Source organism: Carcharodon carcharias, chromosome 33 (assembly GCF_017639515.1).
Source record: "Carcharodon carcharias isolate sCarCar2 chromosome 33, sCarCar2.pri, whole genome shotgun sequence".
NCBI lineage: Eukaryota > Metazoa > Chordata > Chondrichthyes > Lamniformes > Lamnidae > Carcharodon > Carcharodon carcharias.
In genome coordinates this window covers 17659536-17685480 of record NC_054499.1, presented here as the reverse complement: position 1 = coordinate 17685480, position 25945 = coordinate 17659536, and the positions used below count along the sequence as shown (strand labels likewise).

The window sequence follows — 25945 nt, the reverse complement described above, 5'->3', positions numbered from 1 at the left end:
CACTATACCCCTCAATCACACATACCCATCACCCACCATACCCCTCAATCACACATACCCATCACCCACCATATTCCTCAATAACACATATCCATCACCCACCATATTCCTCAATCACATGTACCCATCACTCACCATATTCCTCAATCACACGTACCCATCACCCACCATACCCCTCAATCACACATACCCATCACCCACCATACCCCACAATCACACATACCCATCACCCACCATATTCCTCAATAAAACATATCCATCACCCACCATATTCCTCAATCACACATATCCATCACCCACCATATTCCTCAATCACATGTACCCATCACCCACCATACCTCTCAATCACACATACCCATCACCCACCATATTCCTCAATAACACATATCCATCACCCACCATATTCCTAAATCACATGTGTCCATCACTTACCATATTCCTCAATCACATATAACCATCACCCACCATATCGCTCAATCATACATACCCATCACCCACCATATCGCTCAATACACATATCCATCACCCACCATATTCCTCAATCACACTCACCCATCACCCACCATATCCCTCAATCACACATACTCACCTCTTGGTGTCATTGTTGGCTAACGCTTGATTTGAGGATGACGTCTACTCGGGGCTGCAAGTTCTGCCATGGATCTTCATGTGACTGAACAGGTCCATAAGACATAGGAGCAGAAATTAGGCCATCGAGTCTGCTCCGCCATTCAAACATGGCTGATAAGTTTCTCAACCCTATTCCCCCGCCTTCTTCCCATAACCTTAAATCCCCTTACCAATCAAGAACCTATCTATCTCGGTCTTAAATACACTCAGTGACCTGGCTTCCACAGCCTTCTGTGGCAATGAATTCTATAGATTCACCACTCTCTGGCTAAAGAAGTTTCTCCTCATCTCTGTTCTAAAAGGTCGTCCCTTTATCTGAGGCTGTGCCCTCGGGTCCTAGTCTCTCCTACTAACGGAAACATCTTCCCCATGTCCACTCTATCCAGGCCTTTCAGTATTCTGTAAGTTTCAATCAGATCCCCCCTCATCATTCTAAACTCCATCAAGTATAGACCCAGAGTCCTCAAACGTTCCTCATATGTTAAGCCTTTCATTCCTGGGATCATTCTCGTGAACCTCCTGTGGACACTCTCCAGGGCCAGCACATCCTTCCTGAGATATGGGACCCAAAATTGCTCACTATAATCTAAATGTGGTCTGACCAGAGCCTTATAAAGCCTCAGCGGCACATCTCTGCTTTTATATTCTAGTACTCTCGAAACAAATGCCAACATTGCATTTGCCTTCCTAATTACTGACTCAACCTGCAAGTTAACCTTAAGAGAATCCTGGACTAGGACTCCCAAGTCCCTTTGCACTCCAGATTTCTGAATTCTCTTCCCATTTAGAAAATAGTCTATGCCTCTATTCTTCCTACCAAAGCGCATGACCTCATACTTCCCCACATTGTATTCCATCTGCCTCTTCTTTGCCCATTCTCCTAACCTGTCCAAATCCTTCTGCAGCCTCCCCGCCTCCTCAATACTACCTGTCCCTCCACCTATCTTTGTATCATCTGCAAACTTAGCCAGGATGCCCTCAGTTCCTTCATCTAGATCATTAATGTATAAAGTGAAAAGTTGTGGTCCCAACACTGACCCATGCGGAACTCCACTTGTCACCGGCCGCCATCCTGAGAAGGACCCCCTTATCCCCACACTCTGCCTCCTGCCAGACAGCCAATCTTCTATCCATGCTAGTACCTTGCCTCTAACACCATGGGCTCTTATCTTACTGAGCAGCCTCCTGTGCGGCACCTTGTCAAAGGCCTTCTGGAAGTCCAAGTAGATAACATCCATTGGCTCTCCTTTGTCTAACCTGCTCATTACCTCCTCAAAGAATTCTAACAGATTTGTTGGGCATGACCTCCCCTTGATGAAACCATGCTGACTTTGCCTGATTTTACCATGCATTCCATGTATTCTGAAAGCTCATCCTTAATAATGGATTCTAAAATCTTACCAACGACCAAGGTCAGGCTAATCGGCCTGTAATTTCCCGTCTTTGGCCTCACTCCCTTCTTAAACAAGGGGGTTACACTATCGATTTTCCAGTCCTCTGGGACCCTCCCTGACTCCAGTGATTCCTGAAAGATCACCACTAACGCCTCCACTATCTCTTCAGCTATCTCCTTCAGAACTCTGGGGTGTAATCCATCTGGCCCAGGTGATTTATCCACCTTTAGACCTTTCAGTTTTCCTAGCACCTTCTCCTTGGTAATGGCCATCATACTCACCTCTGCCCCCAGACTCTCTTGAACTTTGGGGATGTCACTCTTGTCTTCCACTGTGAAAACTGACGCAAAGTACCTATTCAGTTCCTCCACCATTTCTTTGTTCCCCACTACTACTTCTCCAGCGTAATTTTCCAGTGGCCCAATGTCCACTTTTGCCTCTCTCTTACCCTTTATATATCTAGAAAAACTCTTGCAATCTTCTTTTATATTACTGGCTAGTTTACCCTCATATTTAATCTTCTCCCTCCTTATTTGTTTTAGTTGTCCTCCGTTGGTCTTTGTAGGCTTCCCAATGCCCTGGGTTCCCACTGCTCTTCGCTGCATTGCATGCTTTCTCTTTAGCTTTTATGCTGTCCCTGACTTCCCTTGTCAGCCATGGTTGCCTCGTCCTCCCTTTAGTATGCTTCTTCTTCCTAGGGATGAATTTTTGCTGTGTCTCCCAAATTACTCCCAGAAACTCCTGCCATTGTTGTTCCACTGTCTTTCCTGCTAGGCTCATCTCCCAGTCAATTCTGGCCAGCTCCTCCCTCATGCCTCTGTAGTTGCAGGTCAATTCTCGACCCGGAGATCTTTGGGCAAGTGGGGCAGGACATCCCATGAGGTAGTGGGATCTGGAGTGCAAGATTTGCTTCTTTTTCTTTCCTTCTCTGCCACTGTGCTGCCTGATCATTAAGATGTTGGGATTCAAAGAATGATGCAACTTGATGGGCGAGTTGTCGCCATTTTGAATGATGGGTAGCGAGCTCTTCCCAGTCATTAATTGTCAATGCTGCCGAGCTTCAAGGAGAGCTTCAGAGTGTCTTTGAAGTGTTTTCTTTGTCCTACCCTGGAATGTTAGCATTTTGAAAGTTGGGAAAACATGACCTGGTGGGAGAGACACTTTCCAGCCATCAGGATAAAATGCCCAGTCCACTGAAGTTGATTTTGCAGAGGTTTTGCCTGAATGCTTGTGGGGCTGGCTTCAAGAAGGACACTAGCATTTGTTCGACAGTCCTTTCATTGAATCTGGAGGTTGTGATGGATGTTTTACTGATGGAATTTCTCTAGCGCTCTTATTTGTCACTGATACCGAGTCCAGGTCTCACTGCAGTACATGAGTGTGGTGATGTCAACTGCTCCATACACCAGGGTTTTTGTTGACTTGCGGAGGTCTTTATTGTCAATCACTCGCTGCCATAGTTTGTAGAAGGCTAAGCTGGTGCAGCTGATCCAGTGTTGAATCTCTTTGCCACATGGAGGCATCCTAGATCAAAGCATTGGCACCTCCTGGATTATGCCATTGTTCAGATCAATGATCTAAGCGACGTCTGTGTCACTCGATTCATGCGGGGGACTGCTGCCCGCTGGACAGAACATCAACTTGTTTGATCAGTGATGAACATCCACCCAGCACCAAGACATCGCAAGGCCCAAACGTCCAAGATAAAGAAAATCAATATCTCAGTCCTAAAGCAGCCCGACTGAAGTGCGAATTCCAAGTGCAGCTCACAACCAATCTGGGAAATCTTCATTCAACTCAGTTCCAGAACAGTGAGATCAAAAATTGTCAGCTGTACTAGACACCTGTGCCCAGGCCATTAGGTTCAAGCATCGTCATCACTAGGACACGCTTAAAGAAAATAATACTGAAATATCTGAACATAAATGAGCAGCCTGCATTGCCTGGCAGGACAGCCCAAGGTCACACGTCAAGAGGGCAGCTTTCCAACAGCTCAAGGCTGACGCGCAAAGACAAATCTTGAAGATAAAGGCCGTGTGGTGGGAACAGAAAGCCTGAGAGATCCAGCAATATGTTAACCATCGTGACATGTGAAGCTTTTCTGAAGCCACCAAGGCCACCTATAGGCTGAAGTCCAATGGACAAAATCCCCTTTGCTCACAGGATGGTGTTTCTCTTCTTAAGGATGATAATGCCATCCGTCAACACTGGAAAGGACATTTTTAACAACTCCTCAACCGTGAATCCAGTGACAGCTGATATCCTCCCGGCTATCTTCCAGTACCCTATCGTAGAATCCATGGGTGAACCACTATCCATGGGGGAGCTGGAGATGGGAGATGGTAGCATAGTGATAATGTCACTGGACTAATAACCTAGAGGCCATTTTAATACTCTAGGGGCCTGGGTTCAAATCCCACCATGGCAGCTGGTGGAATTTAAATTCAATGAATAAAAATTTGTGATATATGGCTAATATCAGTAAAGGTGACCATGACAACTCTCATCGATTGTTGTAAAAATGCATCTGATTCACAAATGCCCTTAAGGGAAGGAAATCTGCCATCCTCACCTGGTCTGGCCTACATGTGACTCCAGACTCACAGCAAAGTGGTTGACTCTTAGCTGCCCTCTGAAATGGCCTAGCAAGCCGCTCATTTCAAGGGCAGGTAGGGATGGGCAACAAATACTGGCCTTGCCAGAGATGCCCACATCCCATGAAAGAATAAATTAAAAAATCAAATGGATCAAACAACAAAGGCTATGGCTCTGAGGGTATTCCAGCTGAGGTCTTCAAAGCTGGTGGACTTTTGCTCGCATCAAGGCTCCATGCAGTCATCCTACCGATTCGAGAGGATAAAGAACTTCACCTTCCCCCACCCCCTCACCGCCACCTCCTCCTCGTCATCCACCACAGCTCCGACATCAAGAATGTGACAATTGTAACTACCTTCAAGAAGGGAGATACGTCCTGCTGTGGAAACTTTCCTTTACTGGCCAATGCCTAGAGTATATGAGCAGGGAGGTTATGGCAAGAGCTGTAAGGAACCACTCGTCAGTCCGCAGTTGGGAATACGACACACTGTTCTGGTCACTGCATTATAGGATGTGGTCATAGAACAGAGGAGATTTACAAGGAAGCTGCCAGGACTGGAGAATTCTCGCGATGAAGAAAGATTGGATAGGCTGGATAGCCAGAACAGTCTCCTCCACCATTTTTATCCAATTTTTTAAAAATGTATTTTTCTATCCTTTTTCCCCAATCCCACCTGCTAACCGTCCCCCATAGACACACAGACAGGGCCATCTGTCACTTATGTTTTGCTCTCACAGAGCATTGACCCTTATCCTGCTATTAACCGACTATCTTATCTTTATGCCGCTGTCAGCACCTCCTTCAATCTTTAACACTACCATTAATACTTTCTTTGTCATGTGTCCTTGACATCTTTGTCAAATTTCTCCTTAGCTCCCACCTATCCCTGACCTTCTATTTTGGTCCACCCCCTCTTAAACAGTATAAAATCCATCACATTTCTACCTCTCTTTAGTAGCTCTGAAGTAGTCATATGGACTCGAAATGTTAACTCTGTTTCTCTTGCCACACTTGCTGCCAGAGCTGCTGTGCCTTTCCAGCATTTTCTGTTTTTATTTCAGATTTCCAGCACCCACGGTATTGTGTTTTTATTATACCAGATAGGTTGGGGTTGATTCCTTCGGAACAGAGGAGGCCAAGGGAGAAATTTAACGGAGGAGTATTAAATTATGAGGGGCCTCGATAGTGTGGATAGGAAGGACCCATTCCCATTAGTGGAGAAGTCAATAAATGGAGTTGGGGGGGGGGGGGCGGGGGTGGGGGAGGGTGCAGGCAGAGATTTTGAGTAATTGTTAGAAGGATTATAGGAGAGTTGAGTAGTTCTTTCCCCCAGAGGGTGGTGGGAGTCTGGAACGGACTGCCTGAAACGATGGTAGAAGCAGAAACCCTCATTGCATTTTAACAAACGCTTGGAGATGATCTTGAAATGCTGTAATCCACAGGACTACGTACCAAGAGCAGGGAGGTGGGATTAGACTGGATCGATGTTTTTCAGCCAGCATGGACATGTTGGGCCAAATGGCCTCCTTCTAGACTGTAATCTTTCTATGCTTCTCAACAAAGGTGAAGCCCATGGAATAAAATGGGCAGTGATAGCATGGAGACAAGATTGGCTACAGGATAGGAGTCAGAGTTGTGAACATTTGTTTCTCAGACTGGAGCAATATACACAGTGAGGTTCCCAAGGGATTAGCCCTAGGACCACTGTTTTTCATATTATTTATTAATAGCTTGGGCTTGGGCATGCAGGGCACAATTTCAAAAAAGGCAGGTGACTCAAAACTTGGAAGCATTGTGAACTGTCAGGACAGTGTCAAACTTCAAAGGAACGTAGACAAGTTGGTGGAATGAACGAACAGGTGGCAGATGACGTTCAACACAGAGAAATGTGTAGTGATTCATTTTGGTAGGAATAATACAGAGAGGCAATACGAAATAAAGGGCACAATTCAAAGGGGGTGCAGGAGCAGAGGAACAAACATACGAATTAGGAGGAGTAGGCCATTCGGCCCCTCAAGTGTTACACTATTCAATAAGATCATGACTGATCTGATTGCCTCAACTCCACATTCCTGCCTACCTCTGATAAACTTTGACTCCCTTGTTCGTTCAGAATCTATCTACCTCTATCTTAAAAATATTCATTGGCCCTGCCTTCACACTCTTTCTCTGGGAAAGAGAATTCTACAGACTAACTCAGTGAAATAAAAGTCTTCTCATCTGTCTTAAATGGAAGACCCCTTATTTATAAACTGTGTCCCCTAGTTCCAGTCTCCCCAACAAGAGGGAACATTCTTTCAGCATCCACCCGGTTAAGCTCCCTCAGGATCTTAAATGTTTCAATAAGATCACCTCTCAGTCTTCTAAACTCCAATGAATACAAGCCCAGCCTGTCCAACCTTTCCTCATATGAGAAGCCCCCCCCCATCCCAGGTATCAGTCGAGTGAACCTTCTCTGAACTGCTTCTAACACATTTATATCCTTTCTTAAGTAAGGATCCAAAACTGTACACAGTAGTCTAGATGTGGTCTCACCAACACCTTGTACAAATGTAGCACAACGTCCGACTTCTATATTCCATTCCTCTTGCAATGAACCTGGGAGTATATCTGCACAAATTGTTGAAGGTGGCAGGATAGGTTGGAAAAGTGGTTAAAAGGCATTGGGGATCTGGGTTTTATAAACAAAGTACAAAAGCAAGGAACCTATGATGAACCTTTATAAAACACTAGTTTAACCACAACTGGAGTATTGTGTTAAATTCTGGGCAGTGTGCTTTCAGGAGGACTTGAAGGCTTGAGAGGGGTTGTTACAGTCCTCTTGGGGAACTCAAACTAAGATAAGCAAATTTATCAAAACTCCAAAATGAAAAAAAACTGCCAACAAGATTTCACTTTTTGCAACTTTTACTTTAACAATAAGAATGCATTAAATTAAACATGAATTAACTGGGAAATTGCAGTTAGTACGAACTATAGATCACACATGTAATAGCGGATACAACAAAAACGATCTCATGAGATTACAAGCATATGCATCACTCCCCATATAAATGCGGCACCATGTGCAATCTCTCAGTCTTATCAATTCAGCCTCTAGTACGCTGTGGATCTCTCACTTTTCGCACTCGATAGATTCGGTTCTTGAGTCACCTGAAACAGTAGCTCCACTCCTTCTGAGTTTCCTGGAGACAGTCGTCATCCAAACGGCACACTCCTGCTGAACCTCCTTTAGCTAGGTTCATAACAGTTTTGATGATACAGATTCCTTTACCTGAATCCTTTAATAAAACTTATTAAACGGTCTGGTCTGACAAAATTGAAGAGCATTAGAGGAATTATCCAATTCACAAACTTTACTCTAACCCTGTCTTCAGCTTTCTGTCCCTTGTAGCTGTATTACACACACAGCTCCTTGTAAATGTGCCTTCTCTGCTCTTCCCCTGCTGCAGCTTCTTTGTTCTTTACAGCAGTAGCTTCCTTGCCTATCTTCTTTGTGTCTGCAACCGTATGCTGATTGCCACTTTCTTCAGTTCTTTGTGCCTGGCCACACGGCATCTATATCTTAATTTCCTTCCTTTTGATACGGCTTCCAGGTCAAGGGGCACATGGACCAGTATTTTTTATTATTCAAGAAAACTATAATAGATCCCTTTAAAATTGATGGCACTCTTAAAATCTGTTTTCAAATATTCTTAAAAACAATTAAATTTTCCTTACTGCATCCAGGTCAAATTTCGTCACAGGGTGCATAAACGATTCACGAGAATGGTTCCAGGGATGAGGAACTTCAGTTACATGGATAGATTGGAGAAGTTGGGGCTATTCTCCTTAGAGGAGGTTGAGAGGAGATTTGATAGACATGCTCAAAATCATGAGGGGTCTGTACAGGATAGATAGGGGGAAACAGTTCCCATTGGTGGAAGGATCAAGAACCAGAAGACAAGGATTGACAAAAGAACTAATGCAACACGTGGAAACACTTTGTGACCTGGTGAGTGATTAGGATCTGGAATGCACTGCCTGAGTGTGTGGTGGAGGCAGATTCCAACAAGGCTTTGGAAAGAGAATTATATATTCACCAGAAACAAAACAAAATTGGAGTCTTAAGGGCAGGGAAGTCAGATTAACTTTTGTCTCTTCTTGCAGAGAGTCAACATGGGGACTCATCAACATGAATGGGCAATCTCTGTGATTTCCCATTCTGCATCGCAACACATTCCTCCACACCTTTTCATCATTTCCCTCAATCCCATTTTCTCACAATATCCCACACACCATCATACCGTCATAGTCCCCAATCCCACCTACCCATCCTGATTATCCCTCAACCCCACTTCCACATCCTCATTCTTCCTCAGTCCCAACTACCCATCGTCTAACTGCCAATCCCACTTACCCAAACACACATCTCAATTCTACCCACGCACCTTCATTCCTTCAGTTCCATCTACACACCACCCTCAATACCTCTCAGTTCCACCTATGCACCCTCATTATCCCTCAGTTCCACATACACACCACCCTCTTTATCCTTCAATTCCAACTAAGCACCCTCATTATCGTCGTTTTCTCCAATCTCATGTCCCCACCCTCTCTCACTTTCCCTCAATCCCATCTATCCATCTTATCTCTATTCCTCACGTCTACCTCACCAATATATCCTAAAATCCCACGTTCCCCCACCATATCATCCAATCCCATTAGCTCACTTTGTCACCATATCCCTCAATTTTACTTTCATACATCCCTCAAAGTAACCAATGATATACCTGCCCTGGGAGTATTTGATAGGGACAGTTTAGAGGGACCTTTACTTTGTGTCTAACCCCATGTTGTACCTGTCTGGGGGTGTTTGATGGGGACAGTGTAGAGGGACCTTTACTCTGTATCTACCCCTGTGCTGTACCAGTCCTGGGAGTATTTGATGGGACAGTGTAGAGGGAGCTTTATTCTGGACATACATGGTAACAGGCCTCACACTGACATTTGTCCAAACTTAACAGGTATGGCTGGTGTTTTTTTATTTTAGAAAGCAGTATCTACAACACTTAGTTCGGTTTAAGGGGTAATTTAACATTAGTTTTGAGACTGAATCACTGATAGGATATTAGAAAGTAGTCCATGAAACATGCATAACAACCATCGTCAACATTCAGGCTTCAAAGCAGAAAATTTCCAATCGGGTCAACAGTCTGTATTTGGTTTCATTGTTAAAGGCTGAGACAATCGTTAAACTTCAGTGAAAGTATGTATGCAATCTTCAGAGTCACTGGTCAGGACTTGCCCTTGCTCACAGCCAATCCGATCAATCCTGCCATTCCGGCCAATCCAACGATTGCACCCCCGACAATCGCCATTCCCAGCAAACCATCTGTGAAGACCAGGAGACAGCAGGGTCAGTCAGGCAGCAGAACGAGGGTCAAGAGTGGTGGACAGGGTCCATGGCGGTCCGGGGTTTGTGTGGGGTGGGGGGGGGGGGACACCAGGGTCACGTAGGACACAGGGTCACGTGGAGCACAGGGTCACCAGGGTCGCGTGGGGCACAGGAGTGTAGGGGGGCTGGGTCAGCGAGCAGGTCTGTACATTCAGACCCATTGTGGGGGGGGCCGTTAAACCCTGAACTGCAGCTTACATTCATGCAGCACGTTTAATACAATGATGCATCTGAACACGCTTCACCAGGAGCATCATGAAACTAAACATGACACTAAAACACATAAGGGGGTATAGACCTGATGACATAAAGTTTGGGAAAAGAGATAGGTTTTAATATGTGTCTTTGTGGATAAAAACGAGGCACTGAGGTGTAGGGAAGGAATTCCAGAGCTTGGGGCCTAGACGACAGAAGGCATGGCCGCCAATGGCAGAGAGATTCCAATGGGGGATGTACAAGAGGCCAGAATTGGAGGAGCACAGATATCTCAGACAGCTGGCGGATGGGGGAGATAACAGAAAAAGAAACTAGGAGCAGGAGGAGGCCATTCGGCCCTTCGAGCCTGCTCCACCATTCATTATGATCATGGTTGATCATCCAACTCAATAACCTGCTCCCACTTTCTCCCCATACCCTTTGATCCCTTTCGCCCCAAGAGCTATATCTAACTCCTTCTGGAAAACATACAATGTTTTGGTCTCAGCTACTTTCTGTGGTAACGAATTCCACAGGCTCACCACTCTCTGGGTGAAGATATTTCTCCTCATCTCAGTCCTAAATGGTCTACCCCGTATCCTCAGACTGTGACCCCTGGTTCTGGACTCCCCCACCATCAGGAACATCCTTCCTGCATCTACCCTGTCTAGTCCTGTTAGAATTTTATAGGTTTCTATGAGATCCCCCCTCATTCTTCTGAACTCCACGAATTGGGGGTGGGCAAGGATTTGAACACAAGGATGAGAATTTTAGGCAAGATTGGAAAAAGAACATAGACACCTGTGGTGTTTGTAAAAGAATCCTGGAAGACAGCAGCGCAGGTTTACAATAGAGCAGACAGGATCCTAGACTTTATCATGAATACAAAGGCTGGGGAGAAATACTAAACTTATCTAAAACTTGCCCCCAGCTGGCAGAGTGTGTTCACACTTCATAAAGGATGCAAACATTTTGAAGGGGCTACAGAAGTGATTTGCTAAAATGGTTTCAGCAATGAGGGACCACAGCTACATGGATATACTGGAGGAGTTGGCCTTGTTTTCCTTGGATCAGAGACCTAGACGTGGGAGTCCCGGAGATAATATCCAAATTTGCAAACGAGACAAAATTTGGGAAAAATTGAGTGTGAGGAGGGTAGTGAGAGACTTCAAGAGGACATCGAATGGCTGGTAAGAATGGCAGATGAAATTTAGTGCAGGGAAATGTGAAGTGGTTCATTTTGGTAGGAAGACCATGGAGAGATGATATAAAATAAAGGGGGCAACTTTAAAAGGGGGGGGGTTGCAGAAACAGAGGGAGCCAAGGGAACATGTGCACAAAGCATTGAAGGTGGCATCAAAGATACATGGGGGACCCTGGCCTTTATAAATAGAGGGGTAGAGTACAGAAGCAAAGGGGGTTATGTTAAACTTGTGTAAAACACTAATTTGGCTTCAGATGGTGTATTGTGTCCAGTTCTAGACACTGCATTTTAGGAGAGTTGTGAATGCATTAGAGAGGGGCAGAAAAGATTCACAAGAATGGTTCCAGGGATGAGAAACTTCATTTATGTAGCTAGATGGAGATGTTGGGACTGTTTACCTTGGAGAAGAGAAGGTTGAGAGGAGATGTGATAGAGGTGTTCACAATCATGAGGACAGAGTAGAAAGAGAGAAACTCCCATTGGTGGAAGGACCGAGAACCAGAGGGCACCAATTTAAGGTAATTGCCAAAAAAAAGCAACTGTGACATGAGGAAAGTCATTTTTATTCAGCGAGTGTTTAAGGTCTGGAAATACACTGTCTGAGTGTGTGCTGGAGGCAAGGTCATCTGAAGTATTCAAAAGGGAATTAGCTAAAAAGTTTTAAAAAACTGTAGGGCTTTTGAGAAAAAGGCAGGGGACCGGGACTTGCTGAGATGCTCTTGCAGAGAGCTGGCACAGAGAGGAGGTGTCAGCTGGCTTGAATATGGAATGTGCGAGCTGAAGGTGGTGGACACAGATTCAATTGCAATCTTCAAAGAGGAACTGGATAAATATCTGGAAGAGAAAAGCAGAATGCAAGGCTTTGGGGAGGGGGCAGGGCAGTGGGCAGACAAGTGAGGGTAACATTCGCTCCTCACAAAGTCTCAGGCAATGACCATCTCCAACAAGAGAGAATCCAACCATTGCCCATTGACAATGGCATCACTATCACTGAATGCTCCGCTACTAACATTCTGGGAGTTACCATTGACCAGAAACTGAACTGGACTAGCCATATAAATACTGTGGCTACAAGAGCAGGTCAGAGGCGAGGAATAGTGTGAAGAGTAACCCAGCCCCTGACTCCCCAAAGCCTGTCCACCATCTACAAGGCACAAGTCAGGAGTGTGATGGAATACTCCCCACTTGACTGGATGAGTGCAGCTCCCACAACACTTAAGAAGCTTGACACCATCCAGGACAAAGCAGCCCCACTTGATTGGTACCACATCCACAAACATTCACTCCCTCCACCACCGATGCACAGTAGCAGCAGTGTGTGTACCATCTACAAGATGCACTGCAGCAACTCACCAAAGCTCCCTTGACGCTACTTTCCAAACCCACGACCACTACCATCTAGAAGGACAAGGGCAGCAGACACATGGGAACATCACCACCTGGAAGTTCCCCTCCAAGTCACTCACCACCCTGACTTGGAAATATATCACTGTTCCTTCATTGTCGCTGGGTCAAAATCCTGGAACTCCCTCCCTAACAGCACTGTGGGTATACCTACACCACATGGACTGCAGCGGTTCAAAAAGGCAGCTCACCCCCACCTTCTCAAGGGGCATTTAGGGACGGGCAATAAATTATGGCCCAGCCAGCGATACCCACCCATGAATGAATTTCTTTTAAAAGTGGCACTGATTGGATTCTTCTTCAAAAGAGCTGGCGCAGGCACGATGGGCTGAATGGCCACTTGGTGCTATACGAGAAGAACATATTGTAACTAAAAGCTGGGGAACATTTGAGGGACATGAACCCATGCGACAGCCAGGGAGGGGCACCACGTCCAGGCAGTGAATGGATGACAGCCCCTGTTTTAAGTACCAGCTGATGCCACCTGTGCCCCAAGAGAACTTCACACCCGGGGCACCCCACTATCCCCATACCCAGCCCACTCAATTTTCCCAATTCATTACTCCCCACCAGACATCCCCACACCCCTCCCCTCCCACCAGGACTCCCAGATTTCTCCACTTCAGCTGCCCCAGACACCAATACCTCCACTCCCACCCCAGGGTTACCACAGTATTTCCACTGCCCACCCCCAGCCCCTCTGATTTGCCTTAGCCCTGTTCTCGTACCCCTGCTGCTGACTGATGCCAGTGAGTTCCAGTTCCTCCGCTCAGCCCAATGCTGCCATGATCAAGGCTTCAGTCCATGAGGTGGGATCAGCCCACTCAATGAACACGCTGATGGGAGCTACGGTCTAAAAATGGGGGCTCGGAGCAGAGGGTGATTCAGGCTCTGGAACGAATCTCAATAGAGAGCTGTTCCTCCTTCACGAACCACCCAAACAGGAGATGGGCTGCTGCAGGCTGTGAGGTGAAGCTGTCATTCAGACTGGGCTGAGGGCAGCTCCATAGCGGGGGTTAAAGGAACATTCCCCTCGGATTCTGGGAATGGATTTGGATTAGTTCCTGAGGTGGGCCACCTCTCTCCCTCTCTCATGCCAGTCTCACACAGCCCCTCACTGGCTCCCAGTGTTCAGTGTGTGAGCGACTCTGTGCCAGCCTCTCACGGCCCCTCACTGGCTCCCAGTGTTCAGTGTGTGAGCGACTCTGTGCCAGTCTCTCACAGCCTCTCACTGGCTCCCAGTGTTCAGTGTGTGAACAACTCTCTGTGCCAGTCTCACACAGCCCCTCACTGGCTCCCAGTGTTCAGTGTGAATGACTCTGTGCCAGCCTCTCACAGCCCCTCACCGGCTGCCGGTGTTCAGTGTGTGAGCGACTCTGTGCCAGTCTCTCACAGCCTCTCACTGGCTCCCAGTGTCCAATGTGTGAATACTGCTCCATCTCTCACCTCGTTGCATCTTTTTGTCAATGAGTTTCTCCAGCTGTAAACCCTGCGCATTGGTTGGTTCATTTTTCAACATCGTATGGATAAACTTCAGAGCTTTTTCATATTCCTGAAAATCAGAGGAGCCGATCAGAGGATTCTCCCCATTTCCCCAGAATGAATAAGCACAGCCCGACCTGGGACCAAGGGTTGTTGGTGGTGGGTGGGGGGGAGAGAACAACGGGTCCAAGAGGTGGTGGGGGGGCAGGAAACGGAGGGTGAGGTCAACGGGGGCAGGGGCACGTGGGGGCCGAGAAGGGGACAGGTGCAGGGAGACATGGGGGGCAAAGAGGGGGCAGTGTTGGAGCCCACGGGGGTGGACGGACCCCACAAGGGGGTAGTGACGGGCGTGGGGGGGGGCGGCAGCGAGGAGGGGTGAGGGGCGGCGGTAGCGAGGGGAGGGCGAGGGGGGGTGCGGGAGCGAGGGGGGGCGGGAGCAAGGGGGCAGCAAGGGGCAGAGGGAGCAAGGGGGAGGTGAGGGGCGGGCGGGAGTGAGGGGGGCGAGGGGCGGTGGGACCGGGGGTGGGGGGGGGGGGTGGTGTAAGTGGTGGCGGGGCCGAGGGGGGGGGGGGGGCGCGGTGGTGGAATCGATGGGAGGGTGAGGGGTGGCGGGACCAAGGGGATGGGGAGCAAGGGGCGGCGGGGGTGGGGGTGGGGGGGGGGGGGGGGCAGATCTGAAAGAAAGTGCTCCACAAATTTTCACTTTCCCCAAACTCAAAAATTCCCGTTGATCGCATCCCAAACCCGGATTGGTGGAATGTGGAAAGTTTTCATTTCTCACCTTCAATCGATAATGTCCCACGGCCAAGTAGAAAATGTAATCTCTCTGCTCCTCCTTCAACGCTGTAGGATACAACTCTGCTCAGAGAGAGAGGAGACGGGCGGGACGTTGGGGGGGTGGGGGGGGAGAGATGGGCGGGACGGGGTAGAGGGAGGGAGGGAGAGACAGGTGGGACAGGGGGGTGGGGAGGGGGGGAAAGAGATGGGTGGAATGGGAGGGTGGGGAGATGAAGTGTGGGGGTGTTGGTGGGGCCGGGTGGGACGGGGGGTTTGTGGGGGGAGACGGGTGGGATGGGGGGGGTTTGGGGGGGGATGTGGGTGGGGGTGGGGGAGACGGGGGAACATGGGGGTGCGTGGGGGAGACGGGGGAGGGGAACGTGGGGGAGATGGTGGGGAACGTGGGGGAATGGGGGCGACGGGGGGAGACGTTGGGGGTGGGGGAGTCGGGGGGAACGTGTGGGGGTGGGGGCGACGGGGGGTTGGGGGTGTTGGGGGAGTCGGGGGGAACATGGGTGGGGACGTGCAGGAGACATGGGGAGCGGTAGGGGGTGGTGAGGGAGATGGGGGGACGTGGGGTGTGGGAGAGACGGGAGGAACGTGGGGGGTGGGGGAGACGGGGGGGGAACGTGGGTGGGGGTTGGGGAGACAGGGGTCGTGCGGGGGGGATGTGCGGGGCAGGGGTGGGGGCGATAGGGGTTGGGGGGGAGTCAGGGGGGAACGTGGGGGGGTACGTGCAAGAGACATGGGGGGATGTGGGGGGTGGTGAGGGAGATGGGGGGACGGGGGGGGTGGGTGAGACGGAGGGACGTGGGGGGGGTGGTGGAGCCGGGTGGGGTACGTGGGTGGGGGGTGGGGGAGATTGCGCGGGATGGGGGAGACGGGGGAACGTGGGGGGGTTGAGGGAAACCGGGGGGATGGGGAGACGGGGGGAATGTGGGCGGGGTGGGGAACACGTGGCGGACGTGGGGGTTGGGGGGTGGAGACGGGGGGGGGGGGGGAATGTGGGGGTTGGGGGGGAGACAGGGTGGGAGATGGGGGGGGGGAAACGGGGTGGGAGACGGGGGGGGGTGAGACGGTGGGGCGGGGGGGGGAGACGGGGAGGTTGCGGGGGGGAGACGGGGAGGTTGGGGCCGGGGTGGAGATCAGATTAGAGAAAACAGAATTCCAGATCACTGAAGATTTTTCAGTTCATCGCAGAGCGGGAGAGCCCATCACAAGAACCCAAGTCGGGGGGTGGGAATGGGGACTAAGACCACCCAGTCGGGAGGGTGGGAATGGGGACTAAGACCACCCGGTCGGGAGGGTTGGGAATGGGGATTAAGACCACCCAGTTGGGGGGTGGGAATGGGGATTAAGACCACCCGGTCGGGGGGGTTGGGAATGGGGACTAAGACCACCCAGTCGGGAGGGTGGGAATGGGGACTAAGACTACCCGGTCGGGAGGGTGGGAATGGGGGTTAAGACCACACCCCCACTGCTCCCCAGACGGGAAGCTTCGGTCAGGGGAATGGTGGGATGCCCCCTCCCCCCACCTTCAGTGTCTTATGGTAATTAAGGGCTTTACAACCAATTGGATCTCAGACTGAAAGCTCCTTCACCCCTTCAATGTCCAGCCCCATAAACGGGGGGAGGTTCACCTTGACCATTGACCATTAATGCCCAGCTCCAGTCAGAGGGGAGCGGGGGGAGGGGCTTCATCTTGACCATTAATGCCCAGCTCCAGTCGGTGGGGGGGGCTTCATTATGACCATTAATGCCCAACTCCAGTCGGTTGGGGGGGCGGGGGGGGGGGGGGGGGGGGGGGGCTTCATTATGACCATTAATGCCCAGCTCCAGTCAGGGGGGGGGGATTCATCTTGACCCCCCAATACCCCACTGTACGCCGCCATAACCCCCCCTTCCCCTCCACCCAATGCCCCCACCTGGCTCTGTAACAGGGTGGGGTTTCAGCCCCCGAGCACAGCTCACCTTCTAGAATCGCAACTCCTTTCACAATGTCAGACGAGTATTTGCTGCGTATCAAACACCAGGCATATTCAAACTGTGTGGCCTTGGATACCGAACCCTGTTTCAGCTCCGCATTGTACTTCCTCTCAAACTTCTACAAACGCACAACAATGACAGAGTGAATGGACACTACAATCCAACGAGCAGCTCATATCTGTCTGTTTGTCCCTCGTACTCTCCCCATCCCACCCTCCTTCCCTCCCTCTCTCTCTTCCCATCCCCACTTTTTCTTTCTGTCTCCAGCCCACCCACTCTCCCTCGCTGTCTCTCTACAGCTCCCACCTCATTCTCTCTCTCCCAATCCTGCCACTCGCTTATTTGCCCCCATCCAGCATTTTCTCCCTTTGTCTCTCCATCGTGCCCTCCCTCCCTATCCCACCTTCTCTCCCCTTCCACCTGACATCTCTCTCCACATGCGTCCCAGACTCCCTCACTCTCTCTCCCCTTGCCCTCCACTCTCTCAGCCTCCCACTCTTGCTGCCCACCTACCTCCTCTCCGCCTCTGCCTTTCTCCGCGTCGCCCCAGCTTCCCCCTCCCTATCCCTCTCTCCAACATCTCTCTCCATCTCTGTTTCCGCTGCCTCTCCCGCTCGCTCTACCTCCCAATGACCCTGCCTCCCCGTCCAGTCCGTCCCTCCCCCTCCCGTGCCATCCTACCCCGCTCTCTCTCCATCCCCATCCCCATCCGTCTCTCCCAGTCTCCGCCCCTCCCAGTCTCCCTCCCTCCCTCCTTCCCTCTCCGCCTCTCCCTCCCTCCTTCCCTCTCCGCCTCTCCCTCCCTCCTTCCCTCTCCGCCTCTCCCTCCCTCCTTCCCTCTCCGCCTCTCCCTCCCTCCTTCCCTCTCCGCCTCTCCCTCCCTCCTTCCCTCTCCGCCTCTCCCTCCCTCCTTCCCTCTCCGCCTCTCCCTCCCTCCTTCCCTCTCCGCCTCTCCCTCCCTCCTTCCCTCTCCGCCTCTCCCTCCCTCCTTCCCTCTCCGCCTCTCCCTCCCTCCTTCCCTCTCCGCCTCTCCCTCCCTCCTTCCCTCTCCGCCTCTCCCTCCCTCCTTCCCTCTCCGCCTCTCCCTCCCTCCTTCCCTCTCCGCCTCTCCCTCCCTCCTTCCCTCTCCGCCTCTCCCTCCCTCCTTCCCTCTCCGCCTCTCCCTCCCTCCTTCCCTCTCCGCCTCTCCCTTCCTCCTTCCCTCTCCGCATCTCCCTTCCTCCTTCCCTCTCCATCTCTCTCTCCCTCCCTCCCTCTTTCCCTCGCCGGATCTCCCTCCTTCTCCGTCCCTCTCTCCCTCCCTCCATCTCCCTCACTCTCTCCCTCTCCCCATCACACTTTCTCTCTCCCTCCGTCACACTCTAAGTCTGTCTCCCTCTGTCTATCCCTCCCTCTCCATCTCTCCCCCATTCTCTCTCTCCCTGTCTCTGTCTCCCCCTCCCTCCCCGTCTCTTCCTCCCTCCCTTGTCGGCACAGTCTTTCTCTCTCCCTACCTCTCTCACCGTCTCCCTCCCTCTCCATCTCTCTTCCTCACTCCCTCCCTGTCCCTCTCTCCCACCCTCTCCCTCACACTCTCTCCTTCTCCCTCTCCCTCACTCGCTCCTTTCCTCCATCTCCCTCCATCACACTTTCTCTCCCTCTGTCATTCTGTGCCTGTCTCCTTCTGTCTCTCCCTTCTTGCTTCTCAATCTCTCTCTCCCCCTTCACTCTCTCTCCCTCCCTGTTACACTCTTTCTCTCTCCCTACCTCTCTCCCCATCTCACTCCGTCTCCCTCACTCTCCATCTGCCCCTCTCCTCATCTCTCTCTCCCCTTCCTTCCTCTCCGTCTCTCTTTCTTTCCCTCCCTCTCCTTCCCTCCCTCCTTCTCCTTCGCTCCCTGTAAGACTTTTTCTCACTCTACCTCTCTCCCCATCTCTCTCCTCTCTCCCTCCCTCTCCATCACACTTTCTCTCTACCTCCCTCTCCTTCTCTCCCCCTCTCCGTCTCCCTCTCCCCCTCCCTCTCCCCCTCTCCTTCTCTCCCGCTCTCCGTCTCCCTCTCCCCCTCTCCGTCTCCCTCTCCCCCTCTCCGTCTCCCTCTCCCCCTCTCCGTCTCCCTCTCCCCCTCTCCGTCTCCCTCTCCCCCTCTCCGTCTCCCTCTCCCCCTCTCCGTCTCCCTCTCCCCCTCTCCGTCGCTCCTCCTCTCCGTCGCTCCCCCTCTCCGTCGCTCCCCCTCTCCGTCTCCCCCTCTCCGTCTCCCCCTCTCCATCTCCCCCTCTCCGTCTCCCTCTCCCCCTCTCCGTCTCCCTCTCCCCCTCTCCGTCTCCCTCTCCCCCTCTCCGTCTCCCTCTCCCCCTCTCCGTCTCCCTCTCCCCCTCTCCGTCTCCCCTCTCCCCCTCTCCGTCTCCCTCTCCCCGTCTCCCTCTCCCCGTCTCCCTCTCCCCGTCTCCCTCTCCGTCTCCCTCTCCCCGTCTCCCTCTCCCCGTCTCCCTCTCCCCGTCTCCCTCTCCCCGTCTCCCTCTCCCCGTCTCCCTCTCCCCGTCTCCCTCTCCGTCTCTCGCTCACTTCCCCTCTCCATCTACGTCTCTCTCTCTCCCGCTCTCCATCTTTCTCTCCCACTCCCCGTCTCTCTCCCCCCGTTTCTTTCTCTCTCTTCCCCGTCTCTCTCTCTCTCTCTCCCCGTCTCTCTCTCTCCCGTCTCTCTCTCTCCCCCGTCTCTCTCTCTCTCTCCCCCCGTCTCTCTCTCTCTCTCTCCCCCCGTCTCTCTCTCTCTCTCCCCCCCGTCTCTCTCTCTCTCTCTCTCTCTCTCTCTCTCCCCCGTCTCTCTCTCTCTCTCCCCCCGTCTCTCTCTCTCTCTCTCTCCCCCCGTCTCTCTCTCTCTCTCTCTCCCCCCGTCTCTCTCTCTCTCTCTCTCCCCCCGTCTCTCTCTCTCTCTCTCTCCCCCCGTCTCTCTCTCTCTCTCTCTCCCCCCGTCTCTCTCTCTCTCTCTCTCCCCCGTCTCTCTCTCTCTCTCCCTCCCCGTCTCTCTCTCTCCCTCTCTCTCCCCCTCTCTCTCTCTCTCCCTCCCTCCCTCCGCCCGTCACCCTCGCTCTCTCTCTCCCTCCGTCCGTCTCTCTCTCTCTCTCCCTCCGTCCGTCTCTCTCTCTCTACCCCCTCCGTCCGTCTCTCTTTCTCTCTCTCTCTCCCTCCATCTCTCTCTCTCTCTCTCCCCTCCGTCTCTCTCTCTCTCTCTCCCCTCCGTCTCTCCCTCTCTCTCCCCCCTCCGTCTCTCTCTCTCTCCCTCTCCCCCCTCCGTCTCTCCCTCTCTCTCCCCCCTCCGTCTCTCTCTCTCTCTCTCTCTCTCCCCCCTCCAACTCTCTCTCTCTCTCTCTCTCCCCCCTTCCGTCTCTCGCTCTCTCTCTCTCCCCCCCTTCCGTCTCCGTCTCTCGCTCTCTCCCCCCGTCTCCGTCTCTCGCTCTCTCCCCCCGTCTCCGTCTCTCGCTCTCTCCCCCCGTCTCCGTCTCTCGCTCTCTCCACCCCGTCTCCGTCTCTCGCTCTCTCCCCCCCGTCTCAGTCTCTCGCTCCATCCCCCCTCCATCTCCGTCTATCGCTCTCTCCCCCCGTCTCCGTCTTTCGCTCTCTCTCTCCCACTCATCTCCGTCTCTCGCTCTCTCCCCCCCCGTCTCCGTCTCTCGCTCTCTCTCCCCCGTCTCCGTCTCTCGCTCTCTCTCTCCAGCCCGTCTCCGTCTCTCGCTCTCTCCCCCTGTCTCCGTCTCTCGCTCTCTCCCTCCCGCCCGTCTCCGTCTCTCGCTCTCTCCCCCCGTCTCCGTCTCTCGCTCTCCCCCCGTCTCCGTCTCCGTCTCTCGCTCTCTCCCCTCTCCCGTCTCCGTCTCTCTCGGCCCACCTTCCGTCTCCGTCTCTCGCTTTCTCCCCCCCGTCTCCGTCTCTGGCTTTCTCCCCCCCGTCTCCGTCTCTCGCTCTCTCCCCCCCGTCTCCGTCTCTCGCTCTCTCCCCCCCGTCTCCGTCTCTCGCTCTCTCCCCCCCGTCTCCGTCTCTCGCTCTCTCCCCCCCGTCTCCGTCTCTCGCTCTCTCCCCCCCGTCTCCGTCTCTCGCTCTCTCCCCCCCGTCTCCGTCTCTCGCTCTCTCCCCCCCGTCTCCGTCTCTCGCTCTCTCCCCCCCGTCTCCGTCTCTCGCTCTCTCCCCCCCGTCTCCGTCTCTCGCTCTCTCCCCCCCGTCTCCGTCTCTCGCTCTCTCCCCCCCGTCTCCGTCTCTCGCTCTCTCCCCCCCCGTCTCCGTCTCTCGCTCTCTCCCCCCCCGTCTCCGTCTCTCGCTCGCTCTCTCGCCCCACCTTCCGTCTCCGTCTCTCTCGCCCCACCTTCCGTCTCCGTCTCTCTCGCCCCACCTTCCGTCTCCGTCTCTCGCTTTCTCCCCCCCGTCTCCGTCTCTCGCTCTCTCCCTCCCCCCCGTCTCCGTCTCTCGCTCGCTCTCTCCCCCCCGTCTCCGTCTCTCGCTCGATCTCTCCCCCCCCCGTCTCCGTCTCTCGCTCGATCTCTCCCCCCCGTCTCCGTCTCTCGCTCTCTCCCCCCCGTCTCCGTCTCTCGCTCTCTCCCCCCCGTCTCCGTCTCTCGCTCTCCCCCCCCCGTCTCCGTCTCTCGCTCTCTCCCCCCCGTCTCCGTCCCTCGCTCTCTCTCTCCCGCCCGTCTCCGTCTCTCGCTCTCTCCCCCCGTCTCCGTCTCTCGCTCTCTCCCCCCCCGTCTCCGTCTCTCGCTCTCCCCCCGTCTCCGTCTCTCCACCCTCGTCTCCGTCTCTCGCTCTCTCCCCTCTCCCCTCTCCGTCTCTCTCGGCCCACCTTCCATCTCCGTCTCTCCCGCCCCACCTTCCGTCTCCGTCTCTCGCTTTCTCCCCCCCGTCTCCGTCTCTCGCTCTCTCCACCCCCGTCTCCGTCTCTCGCTCTCTCACCCCCGTCTCTCGCTCTCTCCCCCCCGTCTCCGTCTCTCGCTCGCTCTCTCCCCCCCGTCTCCGTCTCTCTCGGCCCACCTTCCGTCTCCGTCTCTCTCGCCCAACCTTCCGTCTCCGTCTCTCGCTTTCTCCCCCCCGTCTCCGTCTCTCGCTCTCCGTTTCCGTCTCTCTCTCACTTCCCCTCTCCATCTACGTCTCTCTCTCTCCCGCTCTCCATCTTTCTCTCCCACTCCCCGTCTCTCTCCCCCCGTTTCTTTCTCTCTCTTCCCCGTCTCTCTCTCTCTCTCTCTCTCTCTCTCTCCCCGTCTCTCTCTCTCCCGTCTCTCTCTCTCCCGTCTCTCTCTCTCCCGTCTCTCTCTCCCCCGTCTCTCTCTCTCTCTCCCTCTCCCCCCCGTCTGTCTCTCTCTCTCTCTCTCTCTCTCTCTCTCTCCCCCGTCTCTCTCTCTCTCTCTCTCTCCCCCCGTCTCTCTCTCTCTCTCCCCCCGTCTCTCTCTCTCTCTCTCTCTCTCTCTCCCCCCGTCTCTCTCTCTCTCTCTCCCCCCGTCTCTCTCTCTCTCTCTCCCCCCGTCTCTCTCTCTCTCTCTCCCCCCGTCTCTCTCTCTCTCTCTCTCCCCCCGTCTCTCTCTCTCTCTCTCCCTCTCCATCTCTCTCTCTCGACGTCTCTCTCCCCGTCTCTCTCTCTCCCTCTCTCTCCCCGTCTCTCTCTCTCCCTCCCTCCCTCCGTCCCTCTCTCTCTCTCTCTCTCCCTCCGTCCGTCTCTCTCTCTCTCTCCCTCCGTCCGTCTCTCGCTCTCTCCCCCCACCGTCTACGTCTCTCGCTCTCTCCCCACCCCGTCTCCGTCTCTCGCTCTCTCCCCGTCTCCGTCTCTCGCTCTCCGTTTCCGTCTCTCTCTCACTTCCCCTCTCCATCTACGTCTCTCTCTCTCCCGCTCTCCATCTTTCTCTCCCACTCCCCATCTCTCTCCCCCCGTTTCTTTCTCTCTCTTCCCCGTCTCTCTCTCTCTCTCTCTCCCCGTCTCTCTCTCTCCCGTCTCTCTCTCCCGTCTCTCTCTCTCTCTCTCTCCCCCGTCTCTCTCTCTCTCTCTCCCCCCGTCTCTCTCTCTCTCTCTCCCCCCGTCTCTCTCTCTCCCTCCCCGTCTCTCTCTCTCTCTCTCCCGTCTCTCTCTCTCTCCGTCTCTCTCTCTCTCTCTCCCGTCTCTCTCTCTCTCTCCGTCTCTCTCTCTCTCTCTCCCTCCCTCCCTCCGTCCCTCCGTCCGTCTCTCTCTCTCTCTCCCTCCGTCCGTCTCTCTCTCTCTCTCCCTCCGTCCGTCTCTCGCTCTCTCTCCCTCCGTCCGTCTCTTGCTCTCTCCCCCCACCGTCTACGTCTCTCGCTCTCTCCCCACCCCCGTCTCCGTCTCTCGCTCTCTCCCCGTCTCCCGCTCTCCGTTTCCGTCTCTCTCTCACTTCCCCTCTCCATCTACGTCTCTCTCTCTCCCGCTCTCCATCTTTCTCTCCCACTCCCCGTCTCTCTCCCCCCGTTTCTTTCTCTCTCTTCCCCGTCTCTCTCTCTCTCTCTCTCCCCGTCTCTCTCTCTCCCGTCTCTCTCTCCCGTCTCTCTCCCTCTCTCTCTCTCCCCCGTCTCTCTCTCTCTCTCTCCCCCCGTCTCTCTCTCTCTCTCTCTCCCCCCGTCTCTCTCTCTCTCTCTCTCCCCCCGTCTCTCTCTCTCTCTCTCTCTCTCCCCCGGTCTCTCTCTCTCTCTCTCTCTCCCCCGGTCTCTCTCTCTCTCTCTCTCTCTCCCCCGTCTCTCTCTCTCTCTCTCTCTCTCTCTCCCCCCGTCTCTCTCTCTCTCTCTCTCCCCCCGTCTCTCTCTCTCTCTCTCTCTCCCCCCGTCTCTCTCTCTCTCTCTCCCCCCGTCTCTCTCTCTCTCTCTCCCCCCGTCTCTCTCTCTCTCTCTCCCCCCGTCTCTCTCTCTCTCTCTCTCTCTCTCTCTCCCCCGTCTCTCTGTCTCTCTCTCTCTCACCCTCGTCTGTCTGTCTGTCTCTCTCTCTCCCCCCGTCTGTCTCTCTCTCTCCCCCCCGTCTCTCTCTCTCTCTCCCTCCCCCGTCTCTCTCTCTCTCTCCCTCCCCCGTCTCTCTCTCTCTCTCTCTCCCCCGTCTCTCTCTCTCTCTCCCTCCCCGTCTCTCTCTCTCCCTCTCTCTCCCCCTCTCTCTCTCTCTCCCTCCCTCCCTCCGTCCGTCTCCCTCTCTCTCTCCCTCCGTCCGTCTCTCTCTCTCTCTCCCTCCGTCCGTCTCTCTCTCTCTACCCCCTCCGTCCGTCTCTCTTTCTCTCTCTCTCTCCCTCCATCTCTCTCTCTCTCTCTCCCCTCCGTCTCTCCCTCTCTCTCCCCCCTCCGTCTCTCTCTCTCTCCCTCTCCCCCCTCCGTCTCTCCCTCTCTCTCCCCCCTCCGTCTCTCTCTCTCTCTCTCTCTCCCCCCTCCAACTCTCTCTCTCTCTCTCCCCCCCTTCCGTCTCTCGCTCTCTCTCTCTCCCCCCCTTCCGTCTCCGTCTCTCGCTCTCTCCCCCCGTCTCCGTCTCTCGCTCTCTCCCCCCGTCTCCGTCTCTCGCTCTCTCCACCCCGTCTCCGTCTCTCGCTCTCTCCCCCCCGTCTCAGTCTCTCGCTCCATCCCCCCTCCGTCTCCGTCTATCGCTCTCTCCCCCCGTCTCCGTCTTTCGCTCTCTCTCTCCCACTCATCTCCGTCTCTTGCTCTCTCCCCCCCCGTCTCCGTCTCTCGCTCTCTCTCCCCCGTCTCCGTCTCTCGCTCTCTCTCTCCAGCCCGTCTCCGTCTCTCGCTCTCTCCCCCTGTCTCCGTCTCTCGCTCTCTCTCTCCCGCCCGTCTCCGTCTCTCGCTCTCTCCCCCCGTCTCCGTCTCTCGCTCTCCCCCCGTCTCCGTCTCTCGCTCTCTCCCCTCTCCCGTCTCCGTCTCTCTCGGCCCACCTTCCGTCTCCGTCTCTCGCTTTCTCCCCCCCGTCTCCGTCTCTCGCTTTCTTCCCCCCGTCTCCGTCTCTCGCTCTCTCCCCCCCGTCTCCGTCTCTCGCTCTCTCCCCCCCGTCTCCGTCTCTCGCTCTCTCCCCCCCGTCTCCGTCTCTCGCTCTCTCCCCCCCGTCTCCGTCTCTCGCTCTCTCCCCCCCGTCTCCGTCTCTCGCTCTCTCCCCCCCGTCTCCGTCTCTCGCTCTCTCCCCCCCGTCTCCGTCTCTCGCTCTCTCCCCCCCGTCTCCGTCTCTCGCTCTCTCCCCCCCGTCTCCGTCTCTCGCTCGCTCTCTCGCCCCACCTTCCGTCTCCGTCTCTCTCGCCCCACCTTCCGTCTCCGTCTCTCTCGCCCCACCTTCCGTCTCCGTCTCTCGCTTTCTCCCCCCCGTCTCCGTCTCTCGCTCTCTCCCTCCCCCCCGTCTCCGTCTCTCGCTCGCTCTCTCCCCCCCGTCTCCGTCTCTCGCTCGATCTCTCCCCCTCCGTCTCCGTCTCTCGCTCGATCTCTCCCCCCCGTCTCCGTCTCTCGCTCTCTCCCCCCCGTCTCCGTCTCTCGCTCTCTCCCCCCCGTCTCCGTCTCTCGCTCTCTCCCCCCCGTCTCCGTCTCTCGCTCTCTCCCCCCCGTCTCCGTCTCTCGCTCTCTCCCCCCCGTCTCCGTCTCTCGCTCTCTCCCCCCCGTCTCCGTCTCTCGCTCTCTCCCCCCCGTCTCCGTCTCTCGCTCTCTCCCCCCCCGTCTCCGTCTCTCGCTCTCTCCCCCCCGTCTCCGTCTCTCGCTCTCTCCCCCCCGTCTCCGTCTCTCGCTCTCTCCCCCCCGTCTCCGTCTCTCGCTCTCTCCCCCCCGTCTCCGTCTCTCGCTCTCTCCCCCCCGTCTCCGTCTCTCGCTCTCTCCCCCCCGTCTCCGTCTCTCGCTCTCTCCCCCCCCGTCTCCGTCTCTCGCTCTCT

At 54.3% G+C, this 25945-nt stretch overlaps 1 protein-coding gene across 1 annotated transcript in view; it reads right to left on the bottom strand.

Annotated features, from left to right (window-relative positions):
* Positions 1-7509: 7509 nt before the first annotated feature.
* Positions 7510-25945, bottom strand: part of fis1 (fission, mitochondrial 1) — a 28918-nt gene continuing 10482 nt past the window's right edge. The window contains exons 2-5 of the mRNA XM_041179013.1: positions 17091-17223; positions 15124-15200; positions 14307-14412; positions 7510-9994 (exon numbers count right to left, since the gene is read on the bottom strand). Coding sequence (XP_041034947.1) covers positions 9897-9994; positions 14307-14412; positions 15124-15200; positions 17091-17223 — 414 coding nt within the window. The 3' untranslated portion in view covers positions 7510-9896. The remainder of the gene's footprint in view (positions 9995-14306; positions 14413-15123; positions 15201-17090; positions 17224-25945) is intronic.